Raw genomic sequence first — 22128 nt, forward strand, 5'->3', positions numbered from 1 at the left:
ACAATTTCTTATATGTTGAGGTTTGCACAGCTTTAATAGTTAAGTGAAATAACATTGTCTCTATAATTTAATTTACAATAAAAAAGTCATCTGAAAAAAATTTCTGTATGTATTTTTGATGCATAAAAACTAGTAAGCTCAATCATAGCCTACACTTATTTACTGAGACTAAACCACTACTGTATCAAACAATGATAAATTATAATTTATATATCTAACTACTCTCAGAGTTCTGTCCACTCATAAATACTAGATCATAAAAAAACGACAAAAAACAATTAAATTTGCATTTTTGTAAGTTAAGAAAAGTTAAACACTAACAAAAACAAAATATAAATGTAGTAAAAACTTATTTCAACAATAAATGAGCTGAACTTTATAACATGGTAATATAAATTTTATATACAGTATATTGTAACATACAACTTTTGTTCTTATGAGAATGTTATTCCAAGAAAGGGGACAACTTGTACAACAAATACAAAAATTGGAGGAAACTCTTCTTGATCAGCAATCTGGAGATGCCAAGAACACTCCTGAAACAGAGCCTTTCCTTGAAATTATATGAAATGACTTTATAAAGGTTGCAATGTGCTTTCCAGATGTTATTTTGGCAATATATTCAAACAGCTGAATGTCAAAATGCCTCCAAAACATACGAGATGCAAAGTAACTTGAGATACAAGAAATTTGCCAAAAAGATGAACTGTGCAGCAAGTGGGAAAATTGGCAAAAATAAAAAAATAGATTGATGAAAACAGATAGGGATGAATTCAAAGTGTGCTGCTTGGGGACTATAAACTGGTTTCTAGCCTGGACTGTAATCAGACCTCATGAAATGGATTGATAAAAACTGCAAGCCTGATCTGACTAACAAGAAATTAGAATATACTATAAGAAACAGCCAAAGAGGAGAAATATCTCTGACTTAACAGTAAATTTGAGTTGGTGTAGCCATTTCATGAAGCAGCAGAAATTGATCCTGCGAGAGAAAATGATGACTGTCCAATGAATTGGAATGATAATCCCATGAAGGAATACAATGTCCATGTGAATCCAGCAAATGAAAGTGATTCAATTAAGTTTTCGGCAATTCAGATTCTGATGAGAACTTCAGATTTTTTAAATTTTATTTTCAAAACTGTTTACAAATCTTCCTTTAGATATTCATCTGCCTTTAGAAATATATTTATAATATAGAGAGTTTGTATAATTTGAGGGTGGGGTAGACTTATACAAAGATCAAAGAGTTTTTTGGGCCTTGATTTAGATGGTTGACTTAAAAGAGTCTACTAATATGTTGCAACAGAGTAACATCAATATTATTATGACCTTGACACTTTTAATACACACCACAAAGTACATCAACTAGCATTATACATCTGGCTGAAATAAAAAAATGCAGCTGTATTTTTAGTTACAGGAAGAAAAAAAAAGAATCCAAATTTTTTCACTCGCAGTTAAATATTTTGAAAAACAAAGTGGGCAGAAGATTAAACAACAAACCTACTTGGAAACTGATAGCAAAAGAAAATATTGTAATTTTAGTAGCTAATGAAAAGGTATAAGTAATAAAGACTACCTGTCTAGAGGTGTGAACTTTCAAACACTGCAGTATTAAAATTATCTCCAATAACAACAACAAAAATCATGAATGATAAGTTAATGGATCGAACAAATTACTCAAATTTCCTCACTGAAAGTTTTTTTTTGAACGGCATTCCTGGAGAACATTTTATATTCAGAATAATATGCAAACTGATTTAGATTCACCTAACATTAACTATTTGTACTCCTGACCAGCCACTTTCATCACTGATGATTTAAGTCACACATCAGAGTGTTGATGACTGGAACAACTACAACAACTTCTGTGTCATGATAAAGAAATAATCAATGATTTCTACAATGAAACAAAAGCAAATGATATTTATTAATAACAAAAGCAAAGCAATAAGAAAAACCTATTCTGTTATTCATTTATATCCATTATATATTCATTTTCAATCTCACTCAAGATGATACATAAATGTTCACATAATAGCAAATATGATACTGAAATGCTTCACAATGTATGCAAGCCTTCAAGTTAGTAACTTCTTATAACATGAGAAAGTTTGTGAATCTCCACTGTACCACTTAAACAAATCAATCAGATCCCTTGTTCAGATCACTTAAGCAACATCTGATCATTTTAAAAATGAGGACAACTCAACTAAAGAACATTCAAATCACACAAGTACTTCTTTAAAACCAACCAACTGTACATCAGTAAAATTGTAAAATGTGCACAAATTTGAAGTAAACTGAAAAAAAAGGTACTAATACCCCACATGGATAATATTTTAAAAACATGTTATTTTGAAACTACACTTGAGCTTACCTGTATCATCAAGTCTTTTAGCATCATTTCTACAAATGATAAACATATTCCTCGTATGAATGTACTTTGAACATTTGCCATTTTATCAGTAAGAAAGATGATACTTATAATTACAAGTGACTTTAAATGGAGATTAAAGTATTTTTTACTAAATGAATATAATTCTAGTAAAGCATAACTAACAAAAGCTTTAAGCTTGAATATTACCAATTTTAATGTGAGCAAAACAATTTGTACATAAATCTACAATACAAAAAAAAACTTCATTTGTTTGAAACAGAAAAAGAATGTTATATCGAAGAGTTTTTTTAAAACAATTTTATTTCAAATATTACACACCATTCTAAACTTCAACTTAAGAGTAAAAAAAATGAACAATAATTAACTGAAGAAATCACATTTATTGACAATAGTTGTGACCTAATTAACTCTTGCATAAACTTAATACTCTATGAAATGCTATGAAGATCCAGGAAACAAAATTGCACAACTGTAACAGTTGTTAAAATCTTACAGCTTTCTTTGTTTTATTTATTTTTTTTTTTTTTATTAAGGAAAACAATACTTTAGTTATAAAGAAAATAAGTATAATATGAAGAAAACACAAAACAGTTAATGAATAGTTAGTTCACTTTGTGGAACATATTCCAAGTAACTAGGCACACTCGAGATTTGTGTGGAATGGAGTAAACGTTTTCATTTTATTATGAAAATATTTATTCAGTCACCATTTATAACCTTACTCGTGTAACTGTACAGAAGATTCTGATGCCATAAATGGTGTACATAATATACACAGTATTTAGTTGCAATTTGTATACCTTAGTCTATACAACTGTACACAACATTCTAATGGTATAAATGATGTACATACATACAATTTGTTCCATTGCAACCTGTATGCCTTACTTTATATAATTGTACAGAAGATTCCAATGCCATAAATGATGTACACACACAGTCTATTCAGTTGTAATTTGTATATCTTACTAAAGGTAACTGTACAGAAAATTCCAATTTAGTACATACATACATACACAATCTACAAAGTCTGCAACAACAGTAAGATTGTTCTAAACACACTTACTTAGTTTTTACTGCCTATATGCCAACCTGGAGGTAAACTTGTGCACCACTTGAGGCTGTTAAGCTAATAACTGCCTTAATGATAGCCCAATCAAATCACAGTTGTAGGAAGACTAGCTCCATGGCATCTAAAAAAAAATCCAAACATATTCTTCGAGCATCCAGTGGAGACTACGTTGATTCATTTGTCCTGGACTTGCACAGAACGTTCAACGTTTCCAATTCATTCTGCAAGAATGAGAAGCTGTTTGTTGAGGCATTCATATAATCTACACTGGTGGCCACTAGCATGTTACTTACAGGAAGATTATTTCCGCTATCAAATAGACTCTGTGAAAGATTGAGTGATATGTTTCCTGTTTCACCATAATCTAAAATGTTCTGTATGTCAAGTGGTTCTATCCCTAGATCAAGGCTATCCAGTTTTTCAGTAGTTTCCTCCAGAGACATTTCTGCACTCTGATGTCCTACAACACTTGATGGCTCAGACTTGGGAACAGAACTAACCTGCTTTGTAGCAATTGCCAAAATGTCCTGACTGCCAGCTGTAGCTAAAGTGGTGTTTGGATAAAAAGGTGAACAGAGACCAACTCTGTCCTGATGCTCAGCTACAGATGTAGCACTCAACCCTGAACAGGTAGTTAATGTAGATGTAACTCCTACTGTCAATACACCTCCACTTGTAGCACCTGCCCGCAGTTCTGGAGTGAAAACAGGAAGATGAGGCAACTGTGATGGTTGAAGAAACAGCTCAGGCATTGGATTACTTTTCCCTTCCAGTACTGAAATGAGAAGTAAAATAGAAAAAATAATGGTGCAATCTGATTATGTTTACAGAACTATGTAAATATTCCTCTAAGTATTTGCAAAACAATTAATTTCTGAAACCAATAGATTTTATTTATGTATCATTGGTACCATAAAATTACAAATTTAAACCCTAATTTATACACACAGACACAGGATCCCCATTATACATTGCAATGTTCTGTGTTGTTTCAATATTGGAGCAATCACCAATTGCTACCCATGTATCAAAAAATTATTGTTTTTTTTTTTTTTTTTACTATTAGAGCATTCTAACATTGTCAAATAATTTTCCAGGTGTAGCACTTACCATTTACTACCAATATTTTTCAAACAATGTTGCCTTGTTTCACTACTAGTGTGTTAAGACATTGTTGGACTTCTTTGTCAAGCTTATTGTTCACCAATTACTGTACTGTACTACTAACGTGTGTGTGTAAAGCAATGTTGTCGTGTTCCATTACTAGATTGTGCCAATGTTGCTGAACTAGTTTAGAGAGCAGTGTGATACATTGTCCACTGGACAAGATAGGGGAGGATGTATACACTTCACATATCCCATTGTCAGCTCCAGAAAACTTGCTTCCACCCTTCCAACATGGCTCCAAAGGAATTACCTAATGTAGTGGAAGTGCTCCTTGGCAGAAAGTCCAGTTAATTTTGGTACTAAACCATTTAATCCTGTAATGTTCTTAACATGCATATTTTGTATAGTACACTATAGTTAAAAAATATGTCATACCTTTTAAAGACCTTATTCCAGAGTGGAATAAATTTTTCAGGAATGCACCCTCTCTATTATATATGTAAAGATTGTGTTGCTTATTGACATTTCAGATGTACATCCTACTTTCCATGAATGCATCATGATATGTTGTGGGTATTCCCTGTACACATGTTACAAAAGTTCTTTTTCATCAAAGGGAAAATTGGAAACAGAATCTGTGGTGTAGAAGCCTAATGCATCCCTTTATTGAATGTACTCTCTGTTGCTATTTAAAGACTTAAGGGAATTTTGAGCCTTTGTTTTAATTCACCACACAATATAAAAGGCTTAATTGCATTTCTTTGGTCTACTAACCCAAGAAATGCTAAGTATTTAAATAGGCAAAACAGTCCACAGCAGAGTGTATAATCAATCAAGAAATGCTCTGCCTCTTTCCAATTTTACCTTTGGTAGAAAAGAAAACATAACTCACTTAACTGTTAGCCTGCTGTAAAATAAAGTTCATGAATTAGGCACAATGTTTTAACATCATTCACACACCTAAATGGATTCAAAACCCCCATAAAGAGCTCTAACTGATGGAAAATAAGAATGTCAGTCTCTTAATAATTATAAACTGAAAAGAAATGTAGAAATGACTTAATTTTGTTGTCTTTCTGCCAAATATTGCAGAATAAAAGAAACACATATCCATTATTTTTAAATGTTTAATGAATGGCTATTTGGAAGTATTTTTAAGACTTAAATTTCTGCACTGTCTATTTATTCTTGGCAATAGTTCTATATAAAGATGTCATTTATAATTTGTGTGTTTAGTGTTTTCCTTGTTCATTTTAATTTACTAAACATACTTTAGATATAAAACATTTGTCCTCTTTTGGTTTCGTCTTTGTTTTCTTGAGATACTTTGGTGTGATGGTTGTGGCCTGATGTGGCAATGTTTCATACTGGAACACATATACCTTTTATGTTGTGACTTATGGTTGATATTTTTTCTTGTTTTTACCCTTACTTTATATGTACCAACCAAGTTACCTGTTGTTTCTGCCTGTTTATTTTCAATTTCAAATATTGTGAGGATAGTGTCCTGACATGAAACTCCATTTCCTATGCTTTCTTGGATACACATTCTTGCTAGATTACTTTAATATCTATATCTTTCTGATGAAGCTAATATGGTTGTTCCAACACTTGAATGAACTAATTATTAGTATTATTTCTGAATTAAATGATATTTTACTCATCATCCCAAAAATATTTTGATTCTTCTTTAAGTAAAGCTCTTAAATTATAGCATTCTCAGGGTTGTTGTTACAATTTAACCCCAAAACAAATTTAAGATCGTGTAATGCTAAACCCACAAAATTCAAATAAAATATCTGAATATAATGGGTATGACTGTAATGATAGTGTGGGGTTAAAAACATGAACAATTTTGCCAAAACAGGAACTAGTGCCACTTATTTCAAATATTTTAAAATTTCTTACCAGTTTCTGGTTTCAAAACAGTTCTTGTTGCCTGCTTGATTGTTCTTGGAATGGTATGAGATGTCAGTGGACCTGTTTACAAAATATGTCCAGACAATTTAACAAAACTAAAAATTCATATTAACTGTAAATTTTAAGTATTTAGCAAGTGACCAAAATTCAATCAAAATGTGTTAATTGCTTTAATTATGAAATGCTTCATAAAAGATCAAATGTATAATTATACAAACAATTTGTTCTTCATGACCATTATTTCAATATCAAGTGAAATTACTTATTTAAAGAAACATTTGACTTCTTGCTCACCTCCTGCATCTCTAGCAGCACCAAAGATGTTTTCTTTCAGAAACCTGTCTAAACAGCCATCTTCTATTTTTTGACGTTTTCTGCTGAGACCTTCTGGATCTGAATTAATTTATTTCAATAATGAGCTAACTTCTCTTCACAATTTCAAGAACATCAACATCAAACAAATGCATTTTTAAAATTAGGTAATGTATGCTATGTAAGAATCAAAATAAGTGTTAATGCCAAGAGAAAATTCAAATAAATTTAAAGTTAGAAGAAAAAGTAAATAAACTTGACAATCTATCTAAAGTGGAGGAGGAGGGGGAGAGGGATATGTGAATAAACTTGACAATCTATCTAAAGTGGAGGAGGAGGGGGAGAGGGATATGTGAATAAACTTGACAATCTATCTAAAGTGGAGGAGGGGGAGAGGGATATGTGAATAAACTTGACAATCTATCTAAAGTGGAGGAGGGGGGGAGAGGGATATGTGAATAAACTTGACAATCTATCTAAAGTGGAGGAGGGGGGAGAGGGATATGTGAATAAACTTGACAATCTATCTAAAGTGGAGGAGGGGGGGAGAGGGATATGTGAATAAACTTGACAATCTATCTAAAGTGGAGGAGGGGGGGAGAGGGATATGTGAATAAACTTGACAATCTATCTAAAGTGGAGGAGGGGGGGAGGGATATGTGTTAAGCTGTTTCTAAAATTTGATTTTGAACTCGAGTAATTTCTTTTCACCTCTATTCACTGGTAGCAGCTGAAAAGGTCGAGGATCACTACTACTACCATCAGATGGCCTGTACAGCTGAATAAAGACAGGTATGGGCTGTTGAACATTTTCATCTCGATAGCGAGGAGTGCGAAAAGGAATTGCTACTTGCTTGTGTACTTCATTTGGATGGAACTCCCCAAAAGATTCCCATTCCACTCGTCCTGCTCTTTCTTCATAAAATCTTACTTTAATGTCATCTACGGTAAGAAAAGAAACAGACAGTGGCATATGAATTTTCAATCACGAGCTTAAAATGCTAAAATAAAAAAGTACACAAATGGTAATGAACAAAACACCCCAAGGCTGCAAAAATGTCGCAACAAAATCACCACAATACATGTTGAAAAATTTACCCAATAAACAGTTTCTCTCAAAAATGAAACCTAATTTTTTTTATTTTATTTTTTTAATACACACACACACACAAAATAATAATAAAAAAATCCTGAACTCAAATTAAGGCTTTGTAAAATAGTGTTCCCCTACTAAAATTTTTGTTTTGTTTTTGAATTTTGCACAAAGCTACTCGAGGGCTATCTGTGATAGCCGTCCCTAATTTAACAGTGTAAGACTAGAGGGAAGGCAGCTAGTCAACACCACCCACCGCCAACTCTTGGTCTACTCTTTTCCCAACGAATAGTGGGACTGACCGTCACATTATAACGCCCCCACGGCTGAAAGGGCGAGTATGTTTGGCGCAACGGAGATGCAAACCTGCGACCCTCAAATTACGAGTCGCACGCCTTAACACGCTTGGCCATGCCGGGTTCCCCTACTAAAATACAAGATGATTACCTCCAATCTTATATAAAACAAGATATTAACACCCTTTTGTGAAAAGAATATTTCTTAAGCTTTAAAATGCTTTATGCTCACCCATGTATAGGACCAGGTGGAAAAGTTTTTACATTTTATATTGGTTAGTTGAATAAAAACAAAACCTTTAATGCAGTGTTAGGGATTATCTTTGTTGAAACTCCAGTGGAGAAACTGTTATAAACTTGGTGATGACGAGAAAACCCACTTGTTAATAAATATAAATCAAACATTTAAGCATGCCCTCTACATTCCTACACTCAATTACACAACCCTCTTCAAACATGTGATCATGTGATGATGACCGAAGAAGGTCAAAACATTGTTCGCTCCTCTACATAAAAATTCTCAACCCAAACCAGCCATTTTTACATGCACATTGTTATAAACTTGAGTCTGTCATATTTGATCTTCAAATTTTTATGTATGTCACATTACACTTCATTAATTAACTAAAAGTTCCCTATAAAAACAATCATCAAAAATGTCTAGGGTTTCACATATCTTTTATCAGAATTATACCAGTGTTACTAGTTTTTGATTCTTTTAAGATCAACTTTAAACTGTGTATTTGAAATAACAAATAATGGAAAAATTCCTTTTTGAAGTGGAAATACTTCATATAATATAAATACAAAAGGTTTTACTTATAGAAAATTAACAGTGCTTTTCCTTTAAATACATATTTTTATATTACACTTCCTTAAAAACTGAAAAAATTTATTGAAAAGATTTTACCTTTAGCAACTTTATCACAAAGAAGAATGACTTCAGACCCTCCACAAACAGGTGCCGAGTAGTGACTCAACTTGTTTATTGTAAGTTCACAAATAGCTTCTAATAAGAAAACACAGATATACCAGTCAGCTGCAACTATTATTCTTAAAGACATTTAAAATTCTAAACAATTTTTTTCACAAGCAGAAATAACTACATATCAGCACATATATTTCAAATTATAAGATACCAACAGCAACATAAGATAACAGAAGTTCCATTTTAAGTAATCTATCGTAATCAGACTCTGGTTTTGTCTGTCCTAAAACATGCACTTTAATGCATGTTTAAGTATATTTGTTTCATACTAACAATAACATGGCTATCTCAAACACTGAATTGTAAAACATTACTTCAATGAAAACTACGTAACTTGTAATAGTTAAATAAATTTTGATGTATTGTATAAATAAACATCTTTCATTTTAGGAAAGAATATTTAAGAAATTGTATATGTTCAAACATGTTCCAATATATATTTTTCTGAAAGAGGTGAACTTAATCTGCCTCAGGCTACATGTTATTTTATTATTTTTCAACTCTACATAGTTCCAAATAATCATTTTTATGCTTACCAAAAGAAAGTTATAATTTACTGATTAACCCCAGGAATCAAGTAGCAAGAACAAAGATTATTTACAAGTTTTTCTACTGAAAAACAGCTTCAACACTCTGCAGCACAAGCACTTAATGTGATATAATTTTACATTTATAAGGAAAACAAATTAAATAATGAAATTACTTAGCCCTTAAACAGTGGGAATGTTGTAGGTCCTAGCATTGATTGACAATGTCTGCTGTTTGAGGGCTAAATACTAAATTTTGTCTATTGTACTGGACTTAAAGGTAACTTGGTTTTATATTACTGCATATACACAAGGTTGAGCTAACAAATGGAGCTCTCTGCAAAACATGATTATACTTAATCTACAATACAAATTATATATCCAACTTTTTGCATCTCAGAACAACTGTTATGGGTATTAACACTGTTATTGATAAGGAGAAAACAACGTTTTGACCTTCCTAGGTCATCTTCAGGTCAAAAAGAGAGAATTTGAATGTGACCATTGTCATACATCTTAAAGACGAGAATATAAATGAGTACTGGATTGTAAGAGGTGTTGCAGGTGGATGTTAGGTTATTACTTTATATTGGTTTAGTATTTATTTTAGTTGCTGTATTTATTTCCCTACTTAATATCTGGGTGTTTTTTATGGTTATGTTTATTTATTTGATTTGCAGTATTCAAAAACATGTGAAGGTGTTTTGGCCAGTTTTGATGTAATCTCTCTCTTCACAGAAGTCCCAACAACTGAAGCCTGTAAGATAGCTTTAGAACTTTATATCCAAGACCCCAACCCATTGATACACATCCTCAGCAACCAGTTAGCAACCCTCATAGAATTCACTACCACCAAAACCACCTACAAACAAATGGCCTAAGTATGGGGAATCCTGTGTTACCAGTTCTAGCCAACATTTTTATAACACAGATTGAATCACAAGCAATCAATTCAGCCTTATACCCATCATTGTACTGGTACAGGTTTGTTGATGATACAATTACTGGATTCACATGTACAGAACACACACTTTTTTTTCAATCATGTTAACTCGATACACCCAACATTAAGTTCACTTATGAACAGGAAAAACTAACCAAATAGCATTTATTAACCTCAAAATCACTAGAACTGATACACAATTCAAAACAGAAATCCAGATAAATTATATGCACACACCTTGACCAAGCAACAATAAATCCCAAGATACAACAAACTACAAAACCTCATACTGCTGCATATCTCATGTTGCCGACACCAGCAAAAAAAATAATCATCATTTGGAAAAAACTTAACACACAACATTCCAGTAAACACCAAATTTATTCAAAACCCAGGTACAAAACTAAAGTCCACACTATGTAAAAAACTACATTGACAAACACAACACCAACATGATTTATAAAATACAATACAACAACTGCCACAACTTCTATATTTGAGAAACAAGCAGAAAAATGGAAACTAGATCTAAAGAACACAAGAAAACACCTTTACACATTTTTGAATACTGCAAATCAAATAAACACAACATAATCATAGAAAACACCCAGATATTAAGTAGGGAAACAAATGCAAAATCAAAGAAGCCCTACTTATGCAACTAAAACCAAAATTAAACCAATATAAAGGAATACCTGCATACCTATACTAATTAATAACCTAACATCCACCTGCAACGCCCCCTACAATCTGGTAACCATTTATACTCTAGCCCCTAAGACGTGTACGTCAACAGTCACATTCAAATTCTCTTTCTTAACCTGAAAATGACCAAGGAAGGTAGAAACGTTGTTCTCTCCTTATCAATAGTAGTGTTAATACCCATAACAGCCCTTCTGAGATACATTTTTATTTCAAGTTGGTTTCTCATCATCAAGAATATCCAACTTTTGTTTGTATTAGACTGAAAAGAAGTATTTTACAACTCAAGAGATTCTGATGAAAATAATTTTATTTCACTCCTGGAAATTATAATAAAAGAGTATAAGTTTATGCAACATTTAGCTTCATTATCAGAAATAAAGGCTAGAGATATTAAGTTATAAAATGCCATAGCCTTCAATTTATTTGAATTATGACACTGGTTCTATTTTTAATACTGTACGTTTTGCAATATTTAAGACACTTTTAATAGACCTGAATGAACAAACAATACTAAACATCTGATTATTTTACATTTAAAAAAATAAGTGAAATTAAACCATGTTATGATTTGTAACTTCAAGTTCTCTAGAGAATTAGTAATTTGTTTGTATGTAGGGAAAACTATTATGTTTTTAAATGCAAGTTCTGAAACTGTAATTATTTTCAGACTTTGACAATCATAACAATGTTTAAGAAGAACCTACTTTTGTCAAAGATTGGGTCACTAACCACAGGGGGAAGAGGAACAGTATACTTTCCTTGTTGTGAACCTTCAATAAAAACTTGAAAGCACAACCTCACCACATTCAGGTCTATATTACTTGTCTGTAGCCTGTGGTCAAATCCAGCTGTTCATAAAGATGAAAGAAATCAATCAATAAGTGGGACAATTATTAACAGCAGATTACAAATCTGTCTTTTTTTTTCTGTTTGAATCATAATAAGAAAAACACTATACAAAATATTTACATTAAATCAAAATCTGAAATTAGTTTGAAATAATTCTGTCAATAACATAACAATGCTAACATATAACAAAATATCTTACTTCGATATGGATCAACTTTTATCATCTCTCTAAGTTTCAGAGATTCTTCAATATCCTTTCGTTTCACACACTGGATACCAAGACTTGAAAAGCTGTAGAGTTGTAAAACCACATCTTAAAAGATGAAACAATGTGAAAAGAAAAAAACAGGTTTTTTTTCTTTCTTATGATTGTATAATTTTTTAAGAACAATTTATTAATAAGAAGCAATATAAAATCAGTTAAAGCCTATGGTTTTATAAGGTTCATATTAAACAATTCAGAAATAATGACCTGATGGATGCTCAACCTCAGATGATCTTCAAGGATAAAAATCTCAGTTAAGAAAAGGATTTATCTGGTGTTTCAACAACATCAAGAAAATATACCATGAACAGCATTTAGATAATTTTAAAATAGCAAGAATTGAAAAGATACAAATAACACTTATGAAACTTAAACTACCACATTAAGTCTAATGAGCTGATGTCACAGAAGCATTTTATAGGTTTAAAAATACTTCAGTAAACAACTGAATGTATCAATAAGTTAAACTATGTAAATTAAAAGTGTTTAGGTCTTTCAACATGGCATTTCAAAGGCCAATGAGAATGAAAAATTGGATGAAAGTTAAAAGTAATGTTTAATTAAAATGATATAAACACAGTGAAGTACACTAGAAACCTTTCGTCCTACTAACCTACAGGTCATGTCATGATTATTGATAACCATAGTACAGATCCCCTTCTTGCAACCTTCTCGACCAACCAAGTTGTGAGGATGAGGCCTGAATGGTGGACCTTCCTTGGTTACACACGATACAACAACCACTGCTGAACCTTTGTAGTTAACTACCTGAAAATCAATCAGAAGGAACCATCTTTCATGATATGTGTGAACACAAAAGCACAAAAACCCTAAACTAACCATCTTTTTTAAAATGGTATGTGTGACAGCAACATGGAGTGGTGGAAGGTGACACATAAAAGTGCAAAAAACCTAAAACACAAAGTTATTATTATAATATAATTAAAAGAAACAAGACACCAAGACATAAACAAAAATATTACCACATATCTGACTACTGTCATCATAATTTTACTAATGAAAACTATCTCCAGGAAATTGATTGAGAATTGTCTGTTAGTGCATCTGTGTGGCTCTCTTTACTTTTACACCTCCTGACAGCTGAAAGTTGGAAGAAAATGACAACAGACTTTAAAACTCCTCACAACAGACAACCCTCAATACATTCCTGAATAAAAAAGTAGAATAACACTTGTCATTAAAAATTTAAATTGTTTCCTAAAAGCAGATAAACGGGTATAATATAAAAAGAAGGTAGCAATAACATGTTAAAAGCCAAAACATCTACAAGACAATTTTAAAATGAAAGAAAGAACTTAAAGACATAAAATAACATAACAGTAATTTTACACACAGTAGTCTCCAGTTATTACCTGCTGAAGCAATAATACAAAATTTTACGTAAGGATATTTAAAAGGTAACAACTAAAATAAACTAATCAGTTCACAACTAAAACTAAAAAGTATTTACCACACTGATATAAATAAACAGTACATGCTTTTTTTAAAAAAACTTTATTCCAGAATTGAGTTATCTTTCTAAACCAATGCAATTTATGAAATTTATTCTGAATCACTGTTTCAACTATTTCTTTTGTAGCAGTGTTTCTCAACTGAAAGGCCACAGCCCACTAGAGGGCCACAAAGCAATTTGAGATGGAATGCAAAAAAGGCTTAAGATTAGATATTTTAAAAATAAAACAAAACAGCAAATATATAATGTAAACTACATAATAGCATGCAAAGTGTTAAGTAAAAAATTAACACTTATTACAGATTTAGTGGAATCCATCCAGCTCATAACCACAAAAATATCTACAAGAGTAGTTATGATGTTTTATAATTATGCATCCAGTTAAAAATTTTTGTAAGTTATCGGTAAACAGTACAAGGCTTTCATTAACAAAATATCAGGTTTCTGAATTAAATAAGACATTTTAATTAAAATATTTTTATATTTTATTATAGAATGTTGACTATCCAACATGCAGAGTAATATTAATTTTAAATTCAAAAACACAAATGTTTAATCAAAATAGCTTAAATGTGATAAGGTTATACATGATAAGTATAAATATACTTATATATAAATATTTCTTATTATACTGACCTTTCACACACTGCACATGCATTTATTTTACCATTTACAGAAGTACAAAACTGACCTTTACAAAGTAACCTGTCTTGTTGGCTGTGTTTTAGTGGACTAGTATTTTGTAAAATAGTCAGTTTCAGTTACAATACATTACATATGCATATACATTACTACTATTTACAAATACATTTTTAACCTTGTTTTAAAACATAGAAAAGTAAAACAAACAATTATCTTTGTTACAACCTTTGTACTTGGCTGCTGCTTGTCAGAGTGCTAAGCTTTAAGAAATATCACACATGGAAGATATGTAACAATTTTTTTTTTTTTACTTTACACAGAAAAATTTGAATGACCAAAAAATCAAATTACTATATTAATACTATAGAATTCCATTATAGTTTATCAAGTTTAGTATAACTGAGCTGAGAGAATAACTGAGAGTATCAAACAGTCTAAAGACTCAACTTACCAGCGTGAAGGTTTGTCTTGATGTAGTTATATTTGGAAATGGCTGAGAAATCCACTTATGGGACATTGAGTTTGATTGGTTATTCACATGTTATATAAAATTAATTAAAAGGGTTTTTATTTCATACTCTAGCTTTTATATATTGGTAATTTCAATTCCTAATTCATACAAAATTATACCATTTTTATTTTAACATTACAAACATCTAATCTGAACCAGTGCTGCATTCCACATTCCATACAAAAATCAATGTTTATGTGTCTTTTAATGAACAACACTGCTATACATGTCATACTTATATTTTCTGTGGTAGGCTATACAATATTTCTTTAAATTTAGGTAGGCTGCAATACTGAAAAGGTTGAGAAACACTGTTCTATAGCTAACAGAATCCTAACTTGGTTTTAAAAAAAAAGCCAAAAACATTAAAACAAAAACAATGACAAATTTTGTTTTTCTTACATATAACAAGAGATTAACAAAATTGTTCAAGGATTAATTTTTACTGGATCAAATTTTCCATGGACTTAATTTATTTTCATCTGTGAATATTATTACTATCTTACAATAGTGCCTAAATGAAATGAAGTTTTATCAAAGTATCATCAAAATCTAACAGTATTTTTATTTTCATAAAAAAGATGACAAAACCAATTTACAAAAAAAAATTGTGTGCATCTTGCAGTGGTTATATCACCTGCATTGCGGGATACGTCTTGCAGTGGTTAACTCACCTGTATTGTGGGATAAGTCTTGCATTCTGCAGTACTATTTGCTCCAGGAATACTTCCAGCAGATCTACCTTCACACTCATATCTGAACCTCAATGCACGTGATGCAGGCTGCTCCACAAGTCTTACATAAGGGGTAGGATTTGTTGGCACCATTTTTGAAGTAACATGAGAAACGGATGGGTCCATGACCTGCTGGTAAATCACTTCTTCTGAAAAAGTATGATGCTTTAACTGAGTACATAACCTTACAAGTTCTTCACTATCATAAACCAAAAATTATGTTACAGGAGAAGCAACACTTTTGTAATAATTTGCTAGGACTTAACTATAACTCACAATTCTCACCCTCTCACTTTGTTCCAAAGTAGAACTAATCCACACCAACTTTTATTCCTATTGAATAACGTTTAAAGATTGCTCAAGGTGGTGGAAATTTTACCTTGTGCCTTGCATTATAGCTGCACATTTAGAATGATCCAGAATATTCAAATTTTGGAAGATTCTAGGTAATTCTTGAATGTTATTATGAAGTACTGTAGCACATTCAGAAGTATTCCAGAGTATTCTACATCATTCATGTTGTTCAACAACCTTCCATGTATAAATATTCAATGTTACAATTTTTCACTTCTGAAATACTGTACAACAGAACAATAATTTCTAAAGCAAGTTGATGAATTATGTTCTTTTATAGTCTGCCTGTAAAGAATTTGTTGGATGTCTACGGTATTGGTATTTCAATAAAAAAACTCATTGAATGGCATTCTTTGATTCAGCTGTATCCACAGACAAAATCACTAAGTTAGAATAAAGACAGATAAACCTCCATCATGCAGGTAGCTGAATACCAGGAAATCTGATGACATGCCAATTAAATATTCTGTTACAAAAAATACAAAAGAATTCAAGTGCCTAGAAATTCCATCTTTATTTACAGATTATAACTGCAAGGTACAAGAACTCAAATGACTATAGGGAGGCACTATAGACAGTTCAACAGTCAATTGTCATAAATGATAATGCTGAAAGGGTTATGGCTCTTATTGATAAAATCATCCTAACAAAAAAAACAAATCCTCCTTCGAGTTGTGCAGTATCACAGAAGAAACTTTCTTCAGAGCTAAAAGGAAACAATAACAATACAAAATTGAATAACCACACCAAAGGAGCAGGATTATGTAATTCTATTAATGTACATGCAAAAAATAATAGCATACTTTAGAAAATTATTTACACCACACAGTTTTATATAATACAGTAAAGGTGCCAGGTTACTGCAGTCTGGAATTATCAATGTCATTGAGCAACCTCTAAATACAATCCAAGAAGGATTAAGTTTCACACTCAATGTTTTTTCGTACATTAGAACAAAATTAGGAGCGAGACTTTAGAATTTTTAAAGTTAAAATCATACCTCTAAATAAGGACCACAAGTATATATTTACTAAAATACTGCTAATGATAAAGCAACATAAAGGTCCTTAACAAAAATTTACATACCTATGAAATTTTAGCATTAAAGAGCATGTTATAATTTGATGAAAAGTATAACCTACAACAAACCTGAAAATTGTAAATTAGAACTGTATATTGAATACAAACACACTCATATTAGTATTAGTGTGCAAACAATTTTCTGGAGAATTTTACTACTTACAAAGCTAGATAAAGGAACAAGCAATCATTTAGCTTGTTTCTCAAGTTTATATAAATTTACAAAAAGAAGTTAAATGGCTGAGCATATATGTCACAAACATCAAATAGCTACTCTAAGACTAATAGATTATTAGTTATTTTATGCAGAATAATGGTAAAACAAATGATCAGTTACTTCAAACTTCATGACATTGTGTCGTACAACTTAAAAAAGCATAGTTTATTTTAATGCCAGCCTTACCCACATCTTCAATGGTGAGAGAGTCTCGAGTAGGCTGAGCCCCTGTAGGAAACATGCCAGAGTATTCAAAATGTTGCAGAAATGCACAACACCTATAGCAGAACAATACATTCTATGTAACAAAGTTGGTTATAACCCCTTTAGATTTAAATATGCAATTTTTAGCAGGCATGCAAACATTTTGTTAAAGCACTAAATCCCCATGAAGGTAAAGCATTTAGTTTTGCAGTGAAACAAGAGCAGTACTACACCAGTAGTCGTGAAACACCATAAGCAGGAACTGTAGTAGTTTTAGAATGTTAATATTATGACAGTACTTAAAAAAAAAAAAATCCATCTTTTAATTAAACATTAGATAATCCATGATTTGTGTCAACACAAATGTCAACACAGGAAGTGACAAAGACCTTTGACCTTTAGGAACCAGTAATAGGAACCAGCCTGGATAGTATCTGAATCCAGTGAGACAAAAAAGAATCATCCTTGTCTTGCCTCAAAAAAGTTAACCAAATACTAAGTTACAGACATACAAATATATGCACTCTTCTTTTGTTGTAATCTTTTTATGCAATACACAAATATGTAAAGCCCATGAGAACTTGCAGCACCAACCATCTAAACCACGTCTGAGTAACTACAAGCTTCCTTTGTGATGTGTTTATCAGCTGCTGGTCAAAACTGTGCAGAGTACTGTTAACTTGGACTTCCTTTGTAGAATTTTAAGTTTAATGGTAATTTAAATATCATACCAATCTCTGTGGCCTTTAATCATATTGGTTACTATGTTAAAAAAACCATACAAGTGTACAGACAAAAACTAAATGGTAATATTTCAATAACACAATTGTTTATGATTATTGCTGCAATCATTATATCTATCTTTCTTCAAAATGCCCACCCTTTTAGCTGTAGGAGTCTTATAATGTGATAGTCAATCCCACTATTCATTGGTAAAAGAGTAGCCCAAGAGCTGGCAGTGGGTAATGATGACTAGCTGCCTTTTCTCTAAACACTACTAAATTAGGGACCACTAGTGCAAATAGCCCTTGTGCAACTTTGCACAAAATTAAAAAAATAAACAATCTTTCTTCAATACAAGTGTTAAGATATATTATCTTTTGTTAAATGTTTTTAATTTTACCCAAGCCAACTTGTGTACGTTGTAGTGTTTGATACATTTGCATCCACAATTAAACATGTTTGTGTTATATTAATTTGGTGGGCAAAAAAGTAAGGAGGAATATTAAGAGTATAAATATTATTTCAGTTATGTTGAAACACCCAGTAACATAAATGTTACATACTAAATTAATACTGCATTACTAGAATACAAATAAAGAGTACAATATATTAAATTTAGTCATGATCTTCATACTTGAACACCCTGTCAAATCAGAGAAAGCTACATGTAGCTCAGAGTTATAGAAGTCTCGATACATGTAACCTGTGCTGTGTACATTAGCTAAGCCAGCAGTTTCTCAATTTTCATTATAAATGTAGACTTACTGAACACATTTACAAACTAATCAGCTGATATTATTTCAATCTTACCTTTAACAGTATCTTTTACTACACTGTAATTTTTTTTTTTTTTTTTTGATTTGATGCTGCAAATGAAATTGTTATCAAAACACTATTCATGAACTGCACAATATGGAATTGGGTTTGTAACTATGGGACATTACACATACTGCCCTTCCACTAATTCACAAAAACAGGAAGTCCAGAGTATCAAATTCATAAGTTCATTGAATAACTTGAAGGTCTTGAAAAACTATACTTTATGCTAAATGTTGTTAAACCACATAATATTGTCACATTCTAACATAGTGAATATTATAAACCAGGTCATTTGAACTGGACATCCTTTTTACTGTGATCTATTGTTATGATCATCACTAGTGAGCTACAGAGATTCAAAAGGCAATTTAAATTTTATTTTAAAAACCTTAAAATACATCTTTAGGGTTTCAGCAATAAAATAGGATTGACTGGAAACTGAAAATAAAGGTACCAGTATATTACAAACGTTTCAAAGAGTTGCGACAACAGCAAAAAACAAGCCTCACAGTGCCAACAACAGATCAACTAACTGAAGTCACAATTTGCTTTCCTTCTGTAATCATTACCACTGAACTTCAAAGATTTAAAAACCAACTTATATTTCTAAACCCATATAAATTTAAAAAAACAAACACATTAAAGTTTTTGGATGTATATAACTAACAAGACCAAAATTAGCAGGAAGATTTAATGTGGCCTGTGTCCTTATACATGTGACAAACCCTGCCCCTTACAAAGGGGAATAAAATGCAGCTGGATGGTCACACAGATATCACCAGTTTAGGAGCAGGTTTGTAGAGTTCTGAATTTGAAAATATTGTTATAATTTGTGTTCCAAGTCCCCTAAAGATCTCAGCGAAACCTTTTTTTTTTTTTTTTTTTAATGTGTCGAAACTTGCAGATGCCAAGTTAAATAACACCAGCTCAGGTATTATATGGGCAGGTTTCCTAATGTTTTTATGGGTTTTTTTTTCCCCCAGGCATGAACTCCTCCAAGGATAGTCATAGAAGTAAGTGGTTATAATATAGGAATTTGACTGGGCCCCTATGATTCACAAAGTGTTTTTGCAATCCACAGTAAAGCATGGGTATTTTATACTGATGGAATAAAAGCATGGATAATAAGAGACTTACAAAATTTGAATTTTCTCACTATCGAAAAGGAAATTTATAGGCATATAATATGCTGAGACATCCATTAACAGAAGCCTTATTTACAAAAGTTGCATGAAAAGGCATACACTTTGATAAATTTTGTTTAAAATCTAAAGAGAATGACAGTCTACAAAATAAATTATGTAATTTAAAAAAAAACCAAAAACTTGCTAGTTTATCCTTGGTTATCCTGCAAAAAATTCAAACTTTGTTGACAACAGAAACTCATGCAGTATTTTAGCCCATGTGCAGTCTATAAAAAGTGTATTGGCCAATGTTACTAGTACTAGCCACAGCTTCACCATATCATTTATCAAGAGTAACTAAGATGCTTCTGCTTGCACAAACTATTACAAAATAAAGTATACCTCAAATAAATAAAACAAATGGTGTTTTATCATGGCAATGTGGGCATCTTATCCTAGTGATAATAGCATCAAAATTTCTACTCTGCCTACACTGTACTTTCTTATTTTCTTCTAATACTATTGGCTGGAGATAAGCGTTTTTTTGTTGTTTTTGTACAGTATAAAACTACCTCCAGCTATCTGATATTAAGGATACAAGTTTGTTTTTCTAATAATAATTTTAAACATGTAAGTGTAATGCTATTCCAACACTATCATTCATGCAATTCACTTAAAAATATTTTAATAGTTGTTTTTTGCACAGTCAATAACACTTTTTTGTACTTTGAGTTAAAAAAACCTAAGATGGTACGTGTTACATTCAAACACATACTAGTTAAAATAATTAATCCTATAGTTGAATGAAACTTTTAACAATTTATGGTATTTACTTCACCCAACATAAATCTTACCTTACATCTCTTCTATTCTCAAGATAAAGGATAAAAACAATGTTTGAAGATTTAACAATACGTCAAAATCTCACAGGCAAACTTTAGTATTTACAACTGTGTTTGACTGCTAGTATACCTAACTATTACATACATTATCTAGTTTCTCTTTGTTAAAAACCTGATGCTGGCAACAACTGCTTTGGCCGTTTTTGTTCTATTATCAGAACTTTGTAAGCACAGTGGTACGATCACAGTACAGTCTTCCACCGATAGTTAACATCACAAATTAAATTAATTATTGCAGACTGAATCTCCAACTATCAAAGTTCTGTTGAAGTAGTAATAAGTTTAACTATTTATTCCAAATACCATTTTTTAAGAATACATCAAAACACTAGCAAACTCAGCTACTATATACCCACTTTCAACAGTTATTGATATATCCTTAATAGAAACCATGACAGTTTTTATCTTCATCACACACAACCTCCTATGAAACTATTACAAATTATTCTAGACTAAACAAAACACAAAAAACTTAAAATTATATTTCACCTCTATATAAAATTTCACAAAAACACGAGCACATTCCTGATGACCAGGTTCATACTGGTTTGTTTTGTTTGCTTGTTATGTGTATTTCATAAGATATTTTAATAAAGCATGTGAACATTACAGATTAAATAAAAGAAGTCATGCCCATTACTGTAAATTTTACATGACTCTAAACATCAGCAAACAACATAACGATACATACTTTTTATTTTCAGACACTAATCCTCATTCAGCAAATCATATCTCCCTCAAGTGAATCTATTTGTATCTAATAGAAGGCTTACAGATAGTCAGGAAGCTATGAACTTGACATTTTATAATATATATACAAATAATTACATTGACAATTTATTTATATGGCACTATACAGCTCA

The 22128-nt window shown here is 31.4% G+C and overlaps 1 protein-coding gene across 6 annotated transcripts in view; it reads right to left on the reverse strand.

Moving 5' to 3' along the window:
* Positions 1-1900: 1900 nt before the first annotated feature.
* LOC143228736 (embryonic polarity protein dorsal-like) overlaps positions 1901-22128 on the reverse strand; it is a 31273-nt gene continuing 11045 nt past the window's right edge. Inside the window, exons 2-11 of one of the 6 annotated variants that reach the window (XM_076460041.1) lie at positions 17680-17771; positions 15783-15988; positions 13095-13249; positions 12416-12507; positions 12072-12215; positions 9115-9213; positions 7527-7757; positions 6798-6896; positions 6492-6563; positions 1901-4251 (exon numbers count right to left, since the gene is read on the reverse strand). In XM_076460041.1, the coding sequence (XP_076316156.1) occupies positions 3641-4251; positions 6492-6563; positions 6798-6896; positions 7527-7757; positions 9115-9213; positions 12072-12215; positions 12416-12507; positions 13095-13249; positions 15783-15988; positions 17680-17734 (1764 nt within the window). In that variant the 5' untranslated portion in view covers positions 17735-17771 and the 3' untranslated portion in view covers positions 1901-3640. Of the gene's footprint in view, positions 4252-6491; positions 6564-6797; positions 6897-7526; positions 7758-9114; positions 9214-12071; positions 12216-12415; positions 12508-13094; positions 13250-15782; positions 15992-17679; positions 17772-22128 lie in introns of all 6 variants that reach the window. The other 5 variants (XM_076460033.1, XM_076460057.1, XM_076460076.1 and 2 more) reach the window with 5 other exon arrangements.

The sequence above is a fragment of the Tachypleus tridentatus genome, chromosome 1 (genome assembly GCF_004210375.1).
Source record: "Tachypleus tridentatus isolate NWPU-2018 chromosome 1, ASM421037v1, whole genome shotgun sequence".
Classification (NCBI taxonomy): Eukaryota; Metazoa; Arthropoda; class Merostomata; order Xiphosura; family Limulidae; genus Tachypleus; species Tachypleus tridentatus.